Source organism: Phoca vitulina, unplaced genomic scaffold, assembly GCF_004348235.1.
Source record: "Phoca vitulina isolate PV1807 unplaced genomic scaffold, GSC_HSeal_1.0 scaffold8, whole genome shotgun sequence".
Lineage (NCBI taxonomy): Eukaryota > Metazoa > Chordata > Mammalia > Carnivora > Phocidae > Phoca > Phoca vitulina.
This window is the reverse complement of record NW_022589711.1, coordinates 26,296,440-26,311,558: the sequence shown is the minus strand read 5'-3', so window position 1 is coordinate 26,311,558 and position 15,119 is coordinate 26,296,440. Positions and strand designations below refer to the sequence as shown.

The window sequence follows — 15,119 nt, the reverse complement described above, 5'->3', positions numbered from 1 at the left end:
CCCATTTTGTAAATAAAGTGATATTGGAACACAGCCATGCTCATTTGTGTATGTATTATCTTTGGCCCCTCTTTTCAGCTACAGTGGCAGAGTTGAGTAGTTAAAACAGACACCTTATGGCCTGCAATAATTATTATCTGATTCTTTACAGAAAAATTTTGCTGTCCCCCTGTGTTAGATCTTGTTCTTAAATTTTCAGTAGTACAGCCCTTTGTTCACAATCATATTTTTATATGGACTTCTATTATTAAAATATACAGTTATACTTACAGAAGTGAGGTTAGGGGACAGGTTGGTTGAACCCTGCCTACTTACCTGCCTCCCTCTCTTTTTTTACCCTCCATTCTCCAGCAGCTGTTTCTTGAGGGGAATTTGAGGAACCCCCGGGGTTCTAAGGAGTACAGTTTGAAAATGACTGCTTACAACAACTCTTTGAGGTAGTAAGTCTGATATTATTTTCTATTTTAGGTATTGAGAGACTCGGCTCATAGAAGTGAGTTAGTCAAGGCTTATTAAGCAACCAGAACACAAAACAAATCCAGAGTGTTTAATTGCAGAATAAATGGTCGTATTTGCCTTTTTGCCTTTGTATTTTATTTTATATTGTCATAATCATGTATTAATTGTTTTTCTAAGGTGTTTGAGTAGTTATTTAACATTTTTGTACCCCCCCTTTTTTTTTGGTTCCATGTAGGTTTTTGTAAGGCAAGCTTCCTTCCTTTACTGGAGTTCGCCTACACTTCTGTGCTAAGTTTTGACTTCTGTAGCATGGCTGATGTAGCCATCTTGGCTCGCCATCTTTTCATGTCGGAAGTTTTAGAAATCTGTGAAAGTGTACATAAACTAATGGAAGAAAAGCAGCTAACAGTGTATAAGAAGGGTGAGGTCCAAACGGTTGCATCTACCCAGGCCTTACCAGAACAGAATGGAGGTACCGCACCTCCTGTGGCTAGCAGCGAGGGAACCACAACAACATTATCTACTGAACTTGGGGATTGTGAAATTGTACTGTTGGTGAATGGAGAATTGCCCGAAGCTGAGCAGAATGGAGAGCAAGGACAACACCCTGAACCCCAGGTTTCTTCAGAGGCTCAAGCCACTCTGTCACCTGCGGGCTGTGTAACTGGTTCCCATCCTGAAATGGAGTCTGTGGACTTAGTAACAAAAAATGATGAGACAGAACTAGAAACTTTAAACAGCAGAGAAGATAGCACAGTTTCTAATATTCATCCCAAACTTTCAAAAGAGAATGTAATCAGTAGCTCTCCAGAAAACAGTGGTATGGTTAATGACACATCAACTGAAGATATCTGTGCTGAAGACATTCCAGAACAAATGCAGAACCTTGGCCAGTCTTTAAAAGATCAGGAAAATCTAGTTGCACTGACAACAAAGACAGACCTTGGCCCTGATGATGAAACTTACAGAAGCAGGCTTCGGCAGCGTTCTGTTAATGAAGGGGGTTATATCCGACTGCACAAAGGAATGGAGAAAAAGCTGCAAAAACGGAAAGCCATTCCCAAGTCAGCAGTTCAGCAGGTATGATGAAGAGGTGACCTTTGTGGTGTTAGCTTTAAGTCAAAAGCATTCTGTTCATAAACTTAATATACCTATCATGAAAATTATTTTGGGAGGAAGGGCAGTAGGTGCAGGAAAGCAACTTAATGTTTTAAATACCAATATTACTAAGATATTAATTTGAAATAACATGATTCATGACTTTAAAAATTGAAATGAGTTGGGATGCATGGGTGGCTCAGTTGGTTAAGCGTCTGCCTTCGGCTCAGGTCATGGTCCCGGGGTCCTGGGATCGAGCCCTGCATCAGGCTCCCTGCTCAGCGGGGAGTATGCTTCTCCCTCTTCCTCTGCCCCTCTCCCCTGCTTGTGCTCTCTCGCTTGCACTCTCTCTTCCTCAAGTAAATAAACCTTTTTTTAAAAAAATTAAAATATTTACTTAGATTGTGTTTTCTGTCCCTTAATTAGGTAGCCCAGAAATTAGTTCAAAGAGGGAAAAAGATGAAACAGCCAAAAAGGGATACTAAAGAGAATACTGAAGAAGCAGCAGCCCATAAATGTGGGGAATGTGGAATGGTTTTTCAGAGACGATATGCCCTTATAATGCACACACTGAAACATGAAAGAGCTAGAGATTACAAATGTCCGGTAAGTAATTGGAAAGCTAATTGAAGATGGTTCTAACTTCATGATAAACAGAATCCAGTTTACTGTTTCATTGTTATTCTGCTTGTATTCTCTCAGTGTTTCTCTGTCTCCCTTATTTTGCTATGTAAGAGTCATCTTCTGATTTATATATGTCATTTCTTTGATCCCCCTCCCCCCAAAAACCCCACAAAAAACAGTGATCTATCTTTGCTTCTTCCTGATACTACCCTAGTAAGACAAGACTGAAATTATCATTTAAAAAATAAAAGCTCAGGGGCACCTGGCAGTCTCAGTCGGTAGAGCATGTGACTCTTGATCTCAGAAGGTCGTGAGTTCGAGCCCCACACTGAGAGTAGAGATTACTTAAAAATAAATAAACTTTAAAAATTGAAAAATATAAGCTCATAGAAGGGTAAAGAGAATGGGGAGGAAACCTTAGCAACTACATTCTGGCCCCTGATAAATAGAGGAAATAACTGATTTAGCAGATTTGAAAGGGCTCATTCCCAGGCTTTCAGTGGGGAAAGCTAAGAATCTGTCCACATTGTATTGCAGAAGTACCAAATGCCTCAGGAATTAGTGTTACTTGCTACTTTGAAAGAAGAAGTGAGTCTCATTGTTAGAAGGTTTTTAAGCAGTTAAATCACCACCACCTTCTCTTCTACTTTCTGAAAGCAATAAAACCATGACTGCTCTGGGGAACACTGTGTACAGTGAGGGTGAATGTACTATACCCCAAAAAAAAAAGGGAAAATAAAACCTTTCATACTGAATGTTGAAACCTTTCAAGTTCTCTTTACCTACTCAAGTCCCAGAATATTAGCAGCCAGACTCTTAACCCAAAAGCAGAAAGGTTTCTCAGAGATGAGAAATCCGAAGCCCAATAACAAAGGACTTGGAGACAGTGCTGACAAAAGCCTGTGGTTGACAGCTTCCCCTACACCCACCCCACTTATACAGAAACTCCAGTCAGTTTTGTAACATACTGAAATATATGTAGATGTCAGGGATGATCAGACTCAGGATAAATATTTCAAGAAAAAAGCAACTTTGAGGATCCACAAATAGAAAAATCTCAGAAAAATTGGGAAATAGACTAAATGTCTCAGAAAATAATGCGAAAGACAAGTTAGAAAATGAGAGTAAAGAAATTTAGAGAATTGGTATAGGATGTCTAATATCCAGATAACACCAAAGGGAACATGAGGAGAAGGAAATCATTTGTGCAATAAGGAAAAATATTAGAACTTAAGTTTCCTTGTGAAAAGGGACACGTTAAATGCCCACAACTACGTCATCCGTAAGTAAATGTATATCAAGATAAATTATGAAATCTTTAAATCAAGGGACAGGGGCGCCTGGGTGGCTCAGTCGTTAAGCGTCTGCCTTCGGCTCAGGTCATGATCCCGGGGTCCTGGGATCGAGTTCCGCATCAGGCTCCCTGCTCAGCAGGAAGCCTGCTTCTCCCTCTCCCACTCCCCCTGCTTGTGTTCCTGCTCTCGCTATCTCTCTCTCTGTAAAATAAATAAAAATAAATAAATAAATAAATCAAGGGACAAAGAAAAAAATCTTATGAATAACGATAGAGAAAAAAGATGGACTCATAGAAAGGATAAAGGTCAGAATGGCTTCAGGCTTTTCAGGAGCAACACTGGAAACTAGAAAATAAGGAAAGGCACAAGGTCTTTAAAATTCTAAAGGGAAGTGATTTCCACCTTAAAATCTGTATCCAAACTATCAGTTATTTGCGATGGTAGAATAAGAACACTTTTAGACATGCAAGGTCTAAAAGTTTTACCTCCCAAACTCCCTTTCTCAGGAAGCTTATTGGCAGAGGTGTTCCACTAAAATGAGCAAGACCTGGGAAACATGGGGTCCAATTCTAGAGTCCAAGCATAGGAAACAACCAGTCCAGGTTGGAACAGGACAAAATTCTTTGACAGAGATCTCTTTAAGGTGATGTCTTTCAATCTCCTCTCAGTAGACAATTGAAGGAAGGGTTTGGTATTGAATTAGCACTAAGTATAAAGAGAAATAAAACAGAAAAAGGAAGGAAAGAGAATCAGAGTGTACTATATGACCCAGCTGTAATAATAACTACATCATTGGAAAAATGTGAACACAGAAATTGGTCAAAACTGGGACATAGCTATATTGAGAAAGTAAGGTAACAGGAAGGGTCTGCATATGTGGAGGGAGCAGAGGGGTGAGGGAAGAGAATCTTTATCCATTATTCATGTTACTTAGAGTTACCAAGATAAGCATCATGAGAGAGTAAAAAAAAAAAAAAAAAATGGCAGAAGTAATAGACCAAAAGAAGAATTTTAAGGACCATCACAGTTTTATCTTTCTACTTTTTCTAACCCCTAGTTTTGCTCCACCTAACAACTATTAGTACTCATATGATGATAGCATTCTTCTGTATCTGTGTCCTACCATTCCTTCTAGACAGACCTCGTCTCCTCATTGATGCCTTTCTTCATTGCTTTGATGACTCCCTCTGTGGTTAGATTATCAACCTCTCCAGAGTAGGGGCTGGGTCTTGACCCCTTTCATCCTTATATCTGATACCTAGCGTATTGTCTTTTATATAATGTATGTGTTTATTGATTTATATAATTGTAACGAAATGGGAAATTGAAATAGTCAAGTTTCATTTAACATTTGTTACGGAATTACATTTAGACAGCATTTTATTTACTTTTTTGTAGTTGTGTAAAAAACAGTTTCAGTACAGTGCCTCCTTGCGAGCACATCTTATTCGACATACCAGAAAAGATGCACCCACTTCATCCTCTTCCAATTCTACGTCTAATGAGACATCGGGAACATCATCTGAGAAGGGGAGAACCAAACGAGAATTTATATGTTCCATATGTGGAAGGACATTACCTAAATTATATTCTCTCCGAATACACATGTTAAAGCATACAGGTGTAAAGCCACATGCGTGCCAGGTAAAGCCATGAAGTTTATTTTATTATATAAAGAAGATTTGTACTTAACTAGTGATGAAACTGGTTGATTCTGGAGTCACCCTCACTCCTATAAAGTGTCACAGAGAATTCTAGGACTTTTTCAGTTTGTTGCCTGGATTAAAGGGTGATTCCCAATTGTGTTCTTTCATTTGCTGTTTAATTTGTTGTAATTTGAAATGAATCTGTTAGGATGTTCATGAAACTTACTAGGATTCAGAGGATGTACTAGGTGAGAATAACCAGTTCATTATCCCATTCATCCCTTTAACCTTCAGCAGAACCAGTCTGGACTGGAAAGGAACCCATGGTTTAAACAAATCTCCTTAACAAAAATCCTGCCTGTGCTGTGTGTTTTCTAGAGCTGAGGACTGAGACTATCTAAATGCCAAAACAAAACTTCTAGGTGAAGAATCCTGTGATGAGCCAGATTAGGGCTATTTGGAACAGTGAAAATTTTCTAGTAGCCCCTGTAGCCTTGCATATAAGCATGACCCATTTTTTTCACCAATGAGATTTTTAATGATTCTCTCTCTTTTTTTTTTTTTTGCTTTTTATTATGAGAGAATAGAATAGAACCTCATGTACCCTTTTTCCAGCTTTAGTAGTTATCAGCACATGGTCAGCTGTGTTTTATGTTTACTGTCACTCACTGTCCTACTCCCCCGTCCCGTCATTTCTTTTGAAGCCAAGTCCTAAGCATCATTTTATTCTTAAATTATAAAGATAAGTATTAACTGGGCCTCTGGTCTTTTCATGTAGCACTACTCAAAATGTGTGTGGTCCATGGAAGATAAGTACAGAAATTGAGAATATACATTTAGAAACTGTCATGGCAGTTGACATTGTTGTGACATTGTTATCATATTTAACAAAAAATGGATTGGGGAAAGAGAAAAAAAAAAATGAAACCCTGGTTCTTCATCAGAGTTTGAGAAGCACTGTTCTAGTTGGTGTAGCAAGAAATTAGTATATTTTCTTGTGATTAAGCTCTCATGTCTCTTTTAACATAGAAGGTACACGTGTCTCACAAGGACAGTGTGAGGGTCTGTTGTACTGCTTTGAGCTCCTTCAGTGATCACCTGGATCTAAGAAAAGTAGTAGTATTTGTTAAGTACTGAGTCAGAAGATGACCAACCAGTTAACATCCTTGACACTTGTTTCAGCTTTCAGTTTGTCATTTTGTTTATAGATATTTTTCTTTAAAATGGCATACACTTTTTCTGTCCTCATTCTTCAGAAACAGCCCTGATTTCTCTTTTCTGTTTTACCGGTTTAAACACCTGTGCTGTCGCAGGTCTGTGGAAAGACTTTCATTTACAAGCATGGCCTAAAATTACACCAGAGTCTCCATCAATCTCAAAAGCAGTTCCAGTGTGAACTATGTGTTAAGTCATTTGTTACCAAACGGAGTCTTCAAGAACATATGAGTATTCACACAGGTAATGAGAAATTTGTATTGACATAGTTACACATTATATACTCTTAAGTTACCATTATATTGATTATGCTATAATTATTTTAGAAATTATATTGATACACTGTGTGCGGTTTTTTATTAATGAAAGTAAGGCTAAAAAGTGTTCTTAAATCTAATTTTAGAGCTATTTATTGGTGTAAAAATAGTCATTGTTTACCTCAGTGTAGAAAAAAGCGTACTGAGTATTAAATTATGCAATATTTAGATCCAGGCACTTAAAGAAATGGTCATGCTTTTAAAAAGTTAATGGGGTCGCCTGGGTGGCTCAGTCGTTAAGCGTCTGCCTTTGGCTCAGGTCATGATCCAGGCTTTTTCTCCCAAGCTCTTGGTTTGTATATTGTTTGAACCTGGGATTGAGTCCCACATCAGGCTCCCTGCTCCGCGGAAAGTCTGCTTCTCCCTCTCCCTCTGCCTGCCTCTCTGCCTACTTGTGCTCTCTCTCTGTCAAATAAATAAATAAAATCTTAAAAAACAAAACGGGGCGCCTGGGTGGCTCAGTCGTTAAGCGTCTGCCTTTGGCTCAGGACCCTGGGATCGTGTTCCACATCGGGCTCCCTGCTCCGCAGGAAGTCTGCTTCTCCCTCTCCGACTCCCCCTGCTTGTGTTCCTCTCTCACTGTGTCTCTCTCTGTCAAATAAATAAATAAAATCTTAAAAAAAAAAAGTTAATGGGGCCCCTGGGTGGCTCATTCGGTTAAGTGTCTGCCTTCAGCTCAGGTCATGATCCCAGGGTCCTGGGATCGAGCCCCACATTGGGCTCCCTGCTTAGTGAGGAGCTTGCTTCTCCCTCTCCACCACCCCACCTCATTCTCTCTCAAATAAATAAAAAATCTTAAAAAAATAAATAGGCAGATGTAACTGTTAACATGGTGTAGGGCTTATAATTTTATTAGAATTTTTAGTCTATAGGTAATTATTTTCCAATGCTTAAAGCAGTTATGTGGAAATGGCTGGTGAAGGGTAGATAGCAGCTCTAGAACTTATATTCAACTCTGTACTATTACAATCCAGATGATTATACAAGCGCAGGACGTTCTTTGGGTAGTGGTAATCTTGCTCGTACTGTAGTTGAGAGGAAATAGAAATTTTGACCTAGTTTGTTGTTCTTCTGAGAAGATGACTGCCAAATGTAATAGCTTCTGTGTCCCCTTGATAAAATAACTTCTGAAGTAGGACATAAAGTATTCTTTTGGAAGAGCACCTGATTGTTGGATTTGTGATGTGTTTTTAATTTTTTATAGGTGAGTCCAAGTACCTTTGCTCAGTTTGTGGAAAGTCTTTTCACAGGGGCTCTGGACTCAGCAAGCATCTAAAGAAACACCAGCCAAAGCCTGAAGTTCGAGGCTATCACTGTACTCAGTAAGTATTTAATACATAAACTGTTCAATTTTCTTGTGTTCTTAGTAGGTTTATTTGAAAGTTGTTTTCACAAGAAAATATCTGAGGTAACTCTAGTCGATAACAATATTATATAAATGAAATTAGCTAAGGGAATAGAACTTACATCTATATATATTTGATGTGATGGACACGTGAATTAACTCGATGGGAAGAATCCTTTGACAATGGATACATGTATCAAACCATTATGATGTACATTTTAAATATCGTAAAATTTTGTCAGTTATACCTCAATAAAGCAAAAAAAAAAAAAAAAAAACCCAAGGAAATGTTTGAAGATAATATTGAATTGTTATTTATGCTTGATTTTAATCAATCTTTTTTTTTGCCTAGATATTGCTATTTATGATTTTTTAGTTTTATTTAGGTATTACATAACACATAACTCACTCACTTGAAATAACTTAAAGACATTCTTCAAATGTATTACCTGGGGGTGGAGACTGTAGGAAGGAAGGGTCCCCAGTGCAAGCCAGAGATTTTTTTTTCTAGGCAGTTCGTCTAAGGTGCTGGGTTGTCTGCTAGTTTTTCCTCTCTTCAGACTCTTTTTCTTTTCTCCCTCTTTTTATTTTCCAAAGCCTCCTGAAATTTCTCTTTTATAATTGAGATAAAACTCACTTAATATAAAATTCATCATTTTAAAGTGTACAGTTCACTGACTTTTAGTACATTTAGTACATTGTGCAATTAGACATCACCACTACCCAATTCCAGAATGCCTTCAGCTGTTACAATTCTATCTTGGCCTTCTCTTCCTGTTTGTGCAGAGTCGGCTAGAGATGAGAGCTTAGGGCCTTCTCAGGGCTTTTCTAAGTATGTATTGCCCTGGGCAAGTGCGTGGACTTCTCAATTCCTGGGAGTATGTGAGAGTTTTTCAAAGCCCCTAATCCACCACCATTTCATTCCCCAGCTTTTTCTCCCAAGCTCTTGGTTTGTATATTGTTTGAACCAAACTATCATTTCTTGCCCCATACGGCGGAGGTGAATACATTTGCCTTTAAATGTTTTCAAAAGACTTCTCCTTTCCCCCCACAATCCTCAGCCCTAATAGAGTTGGGCAAACTAAATGCAGACTCTTTGAGGGGATCCTTCAAGGAGTCACCAGGTGGGTTGAAAGAGACAACCACAGTTCTTTGAGAGTAAGTCCCTCGGGCATTGGGAACCCATGGTGGGAATGCAGTCTTCATGGCTGCTGCTGAGCTGAGAAGCAGGGAATGGGACCAAGGTAAGTTCAAATGCTACAAAGCTCTCTACCAACATTTAATGATTTTTAAAATTATTATATGTTTGCCTGTGCACTGTACACTTTTAATCAGTTTCCAGACTTCGAGTAAAATTGATTCTCATAGTTTAGGCCAGTTTTGTCTGGAGCAACAGGCTTATGGATTTCCTGACTGCCATATTTGCTGATGTCACTTTAATCAGTCTTACTATTAAAACAAAGATATTTTATTATCATTAGATTTTTAGTTGCAAGTGAAAGAAAACCCAACCTAAACTGGCTTGAATGAAAGGTAAAGTCTAGGAGTCTGAATGATTTAACATAAACTAGATTCACATTCATTAGCACTTGGTGTCTCCAAGGCACTCTGGACAAGGCAGTAGCAATGGTTTTAGCCTCACATCCTCTCAACTCCCAAATCATCAAGCTGCTTTTCTGGTAATTCCTGTATAGGTTCTGAGATCTGAGATTGGATCTGGTTAAGTCATTTGATTATGATCAGTAATTACAGCCAAGGGAACGCTGTACTCTGATTGACTTAGGCCGGAGGCAGTTGCTCCATCCTGTGGTCAACAGTGAGGCCTACTCTGAGCACATGGACAGAGAAAGGGAGAGGGTAAAAGGGGGGGATCAGATGGGGTTTAGGGGGAGAAAGAAAACCAATGTCTCACATAATAGCCTTTGAGAGCTCTGCATGGTTCTTTCTAAAATGTTTCTAGTACTAGAAACAAAACAGACAAGCAAAGGGAAAAAAGAGGAGGGCAAACCAAGAAACAGACTGAACTATAGAGAACAAACTGATGGTTAACAGAGGGGAGGTGGGTGGGGGGATGGGGTAGATAGGTGATGGGGATTAGGGAGGGCACTTGTGGTGAGCACCGGGTATTGTATGGAAGTGCTGAATCACTATATTGTACACCTGAATTGTATGTTAACTAACTGGAATTTAAATAAAAATGTAAAATGTTTCCAGTACTCCTTGAGCTAAAAGAACTTAAAACCCTGAAGCCATATTGCAAGATTGGAATAGTAGCAAATTCTTGTGTTTTTTTAATTTATAAATAAATTATGTATTTATTTAAAGATTTTATTTATTTGACAGAGAGAGAGAGCAAGCGCAAGCAGGGGGAGTGGCAGAGGGAGAGGGAGAAGCAGGCTCCCCAGCGAGCAGGGAGCTTGATGTGGGGCTCTATCCCAGGACCCTGGGATCATGACCGAGCCGAAGGCAGACACTTAACCGACTGAGCCACCCAGGTGGCTAAATTCTTTTGTTTTAAATTGGGATCATTTTTTAGAGTTCTAGAAAGCCATGAGTATTACTGAGTCTTGGAAATTTGTTTTAAAAGAATAATAAAGTGATCTGATTGGTTAAACTTTATTATTGCAGATGTGAAAAAAGTTTCTTTGAAGCTAGAGATCTTCGTCAGCACATGAACAAACATCTTGGTGTGAAGCCATTCCAGTGCCAGTTTTGTGATAAGTGCTATAGTTGGAAGAAAGATTGGTATTCCCATGTGAAGTCTCATTCTGTCACTGAGCCTTACAGGTAGATAAATTTGAGCAGGATCTGAACTTCATTGAGGTGTATATGTGCTTGAATTAATTCTTTTGGATGCTGGTGCTTTGGAAAAAATAATTTAGGGTTTTTTTGTACCCCCGTTATAGGTGTAATATATGTGGCAAAGAATTTTATGAGAAAGCATTGTTCAGAAGGCATGTAAAGAAAGCTACCCATGGAAAAAAAGGAAGAGCAAAGCAGAACCTAGAACGGGTGTGTGAACAATGTGGAAGAAAATTCACTCAGCTAAGAGAGTATAGGAGACACATGAACAACCATGAAGGTAACGGTACCAAATATTATGCATATATTTAAGTAGAATAAAAAGTCCAATAGTGAGTCTCCCTTTACCAGCCCTCTTGCCTGTTAACCTCATCTTCCTTTGATAAGAGTTGAATCCCATATTACGTAATATTTATTCAAGTGATTGAGGTGATCCTGAACCTGGGTACCTAGTTATTGTGTATGTAGATAGGTTCGTTTTTTAGTGAGCTTAATATTCTAGGTCAACATTTTTATGCTGAGCTGGACTATTGGAAGCTTCTGTTACCTTATCCTAAGATTATAGGATTGCAGGGAAGGTTAAATGAGACTATGCATGGAAACTCAAAACTGTCTCTCAGTAACTTCTATCTCTGGGAACACCTGTAGAGAGATTATATTGCAGAATCTAGTTTATTCTAAGGTACACCGTTAGGTCCTGGATAAAAGATGGCCATAGTCCATATAGAAAGGGTAATGGGTTACTGTACTTATTATTTTTTTTAATATTTTATTTAATTACTTTTCAGAGAGAGGGCATGAGCAGGGAGAAGGAACAGAGGTAGAGGGAGAAGCAGGCTCCCTGCCGAGCAGGGAGCCCGATGCGGGACTTGATCCCAGGACCCTGGGACCATGACCCGAGCTGAAGGCAGATACTCAACCGAATGAGCCACCCAGGCGTCCCTGGGTTACTCTCCTTAAAGAAAAGCATTATTTATCAGGGAACTTTAATATATTTTGTTACTTGTACCTTACACACACACCTCTCTCTCTCTGTCTCTCTCTCTTTTTTCGTAGGAGTTAAGCCATTTGAATGCTTAACCTGTGGAGTAGCTTGGGCTGATGCCCGATCTCTAAAACGCCATGTCAGAACACATACTGGCGAGCGGCCCTATGTCTGCCCCGTATGTAGCGAAGCCTACATAGATGCTCGAACACTGCGTAAACATATGACTAAATTCCACAGAGATTACGTGCCTTGCAAAATTATGCTGGAAAAAGATACCCTTCAGTTTCATAACCAAGGAACTCAAGTGGAGCATGCTGTTAGTATCTTAACAGCAGACATGCAGGAACAAGAAAGCAGTGGTCCTCAGGAACTGGAGACAGTGGTGGTGACGGGAGAGACCATGGAAGCGCTCGAAGCTGTTGCGGCTACGGAAGAGTGTCCGTCAGTCTCTACGCTCTCTGACCAAAGCATTATGCAAGTGGTTAATTATGTGTTGGCACAACAGCAAGGACAAAAGCTCTCGGAAGTGGCAGAAGCTATTCAGACTGTAGAGGTAGAGGTGGCACACATTTCAGAAGCAGAGTGACTGTAGCAGCGGGGGTCAAAGAAGTGACATCCCATGTACACTGAACTCACAGAACATCTGTTTACAGGACGACGTCACTATCTGCCTGGTGTTCGCAGGTCAAGGCTCTGGGCTGTTCAGTGATGTTTGAACATTTCTGAATGGTTTTCTGGCTAATGGGTTCTGTTGAAAAGTCCATATACGGCAAAGAAATTGAAAACAAATCCACTTGATGGCATTGGTTTATCATGGTGTACTTTTTATGAATTAATGTTTATAAAGGACTGGACTAAATTAAAAACTGTATAGTTTCACTTGCATTTTGACATTATTATATACTTTGAGTTTAAAAGGCTGCACTAGTCAGTTTAAAAGGCTGCACTAGTCAGATCTTCTCTTTTATTCTAAAAATAGGTTCTGTGATTTCATTTGCCCTGTTTATAGGTTTAAAAAAATTCTAATATAAAGCATTTTAGTAGGATGTATACGTGTATTACATTTTTAAAATGCTTCAAATCTGTGATTCTTGACTTACTATTTATTTTAACCCCTTATAAGTCAGGGATTTATTCTATTTTAAAGCACTTAATGAGTTACATGTTGTAATCAAGTTTGCACAGTATACTTATCTATATGGGGAACCCTTAAATAAATAGCTGATTTTTTAAATGCCATTAAAATGCATGAAATGCCTATTAAAGCCTTACTATATACTATCTCTTCAAGGCAAGTAAATTGACCATGAGCAAAGAACACTGTTGTTAAACACTGTTGATGGGAAATTTCTCCTTGATAACATGAGACAATGAATGAAAAAAAAATCTCATTCTTTTGCTGAAGAATGAACAAATTAAAACTAGATTTGGTATGTTTGCAGCTTTTGTATCATGTTTAATTGTTCAATTCTGTTGAAAAACTGCAATTTAGAAATAGGATAGCAATATAGACCTCTACAGCGGTCCTGTGGATACCATATAATTGTCAAGTAACTTCAGAATATTGAAAAGTCTTCAATTCAGCCCTCAGTATACTATTTAAAGAAGTTAATTGATTATGGTCCACCAAATTGTTGAAAGTAAATTATTTTTAAAAGTTACCTAAGAATTATATTAATTTGTGTGTTTGATTTTTAAATTCCCACTTCTAGAAGCTATCCAGTTTTCTGATCTTCAAAATAACTGTGGGGAGATGCCACATTTCTCTCCTGTGGGGAAACTACCACTCAAACTATAATTGTTAAAATTAAACTTTTTAAGTATTGGAAGCTAATATAAGCTATAAAATGAAGATAAAAGCAAATCATATGTAAATCATTCCTAAAGCACAAGAAAAGAATGTGCCTTGATGTACATATATTATTAAGATACTTATTCCAGTTTACTTTAAAAAATGGCTTAAAAGATAAAGATTAAATGTGATGCCATGCATGCATTGTCTGCATATGTAATATTTGCATTTGCAAATTTCCCATTGTTTCTATAGCTGTGTGGCTGACTTTCAATTTTAAGTGAATTGACATACAGTCTATAACTTTATAATGGCTGCTTGTTTATCATACTTTTCAGTTAGTGAAAATGTATTTCAACCTGACTAAAATCTGGAATTGTGTCTTTTATGTTCCATCTTCACCATTGTTATTAGATTTAGTTAATTGTATAAGACCATTAATGTATGTCAAAAATTGTAAATAAAAGATGTTGAATCTTGTTTAAAAGCATAAGCTTTGGAGTTTAGCTTGTCACTTTTCTATTCATAAATCAGTTGCTGTTATTATAAAGATATGTTATTAAAGTCAATCCATGTTTAAAGGGAAGGGGAATAGAATACATTAAAATACAATGAATCATGGAACACTACATCAAAATTAATGATGTATGGTGATTAATATAATAAAAAAATAACCATTGGGTGAAAACGTAATAATATTAAAACTTCTTACTCGTAGACATAATTTTGCCACAAAATTGGAAGTAGTGTGATTTACTGCCTACTTGGGTAATTTTTTTTTTTAATTTTTAATTTTTTTTTTTTTTAAGATTTTATTTATGTATTTGACAGAGAGAGACAGTGAGAAAGGGAACACAAGCAGGGGGAGTGAGAGAGGGAGAAGCAGGCTTCCCGCCAAGCAGGGAGCCCGATGCAGGGCTCGATCCCAGAACCCTGGGACTGTGACCTGAGCTGAAGGCAGACGCTTAATGACTGAGCCACCCAGGCGCCCCTACTTTGGGTAATTTAAATGTGTAGGGTTATAGGGTGCCTGGCTGGCTCAGTTGGTAGAGCATGTGACTCTCAGTCTTACGGTCGTGAGTTCAAGCCCCACGTTCGGCATGACTTTTTAAAAAATGTGTAGAATTACATAATTCCATGTAGAAACAAGTGTTAGGATTCCAAAAATTCAGTTTTATATTGCCATGGGGGAAACTTCTATATTTAATTTACAATTCCTTTTTAGAATCACGCATTGCTTTGTTGTTGTCAGGTGACTCTCCTCTAATTGTGTGGGTACCCCTAGTTAAATGTACTTATTACTCTTGCTGCTCAGCAGTTTGAGTCATTGCTGTTAGTCATTGAAATGTATGAATTGATAGCAATGAATTAATTATCTGACATGGGTTTTAATTTGTTTTATTAAAAGTGGCTGTATTCAGAATTTCACAGGGTTGCCTAAACTGCTGGACTTAGAGCTAATCCAAACCTTCAGTGTTTTGTCGTTTTTTTAATGCATTGGTGTAAACTGTGCATGCATCATGTTTCCTGCTCGGGAT

At 38.2% G+C, this 15,119-nt stretch overlaps 1 protein-coding gene across 1 annotated transcript in view; it reads left to right on the top strand.

The window, feature by feature from the left end:
• The window catches only part of ZBTB11 (zinc finger and BTB domain containing 11), a 29,282-nt gene extending 14,872 nt beyond the window's left edge, over positions 1-14,410 (top strand). The window contains exons 4-11 of the mRNA XM_032406441.1: positions 695-1,539; positions 1,984-2,163; positions 4,875-5,120; positions 6,436-6,580; positions 7,859-7,976; positions 10,628-10,786; positions 10,906-11,081; positions 11,858-14,410. Of these exons, the coding sequence (XP_032262332.1) occupies positions 695-1,539; positions 1,984-2,163; positions 4,875-5,120; positions 6,436-6,580; positions 7,859-7,976; positions 10,628-10,786; positions 10,906-11,081; positions 11,858-12,375 (2,387 nt within the window). The 3' untranslated portion in view covers positions 12,376-14,410. The remainder of the gene's footprint in view (positions 1-694; positions 1,540-1,983; positions 2,164-4,874; positions 5,121-6,435; positions 6,581-7,858; positions 7,977-10,627; positions 10,787-10,905; positions 11,082-11,857) is intronic.
• The last annotated feature ends 709 nt before the right edge of the window (positions 14,411-15,119 follow it).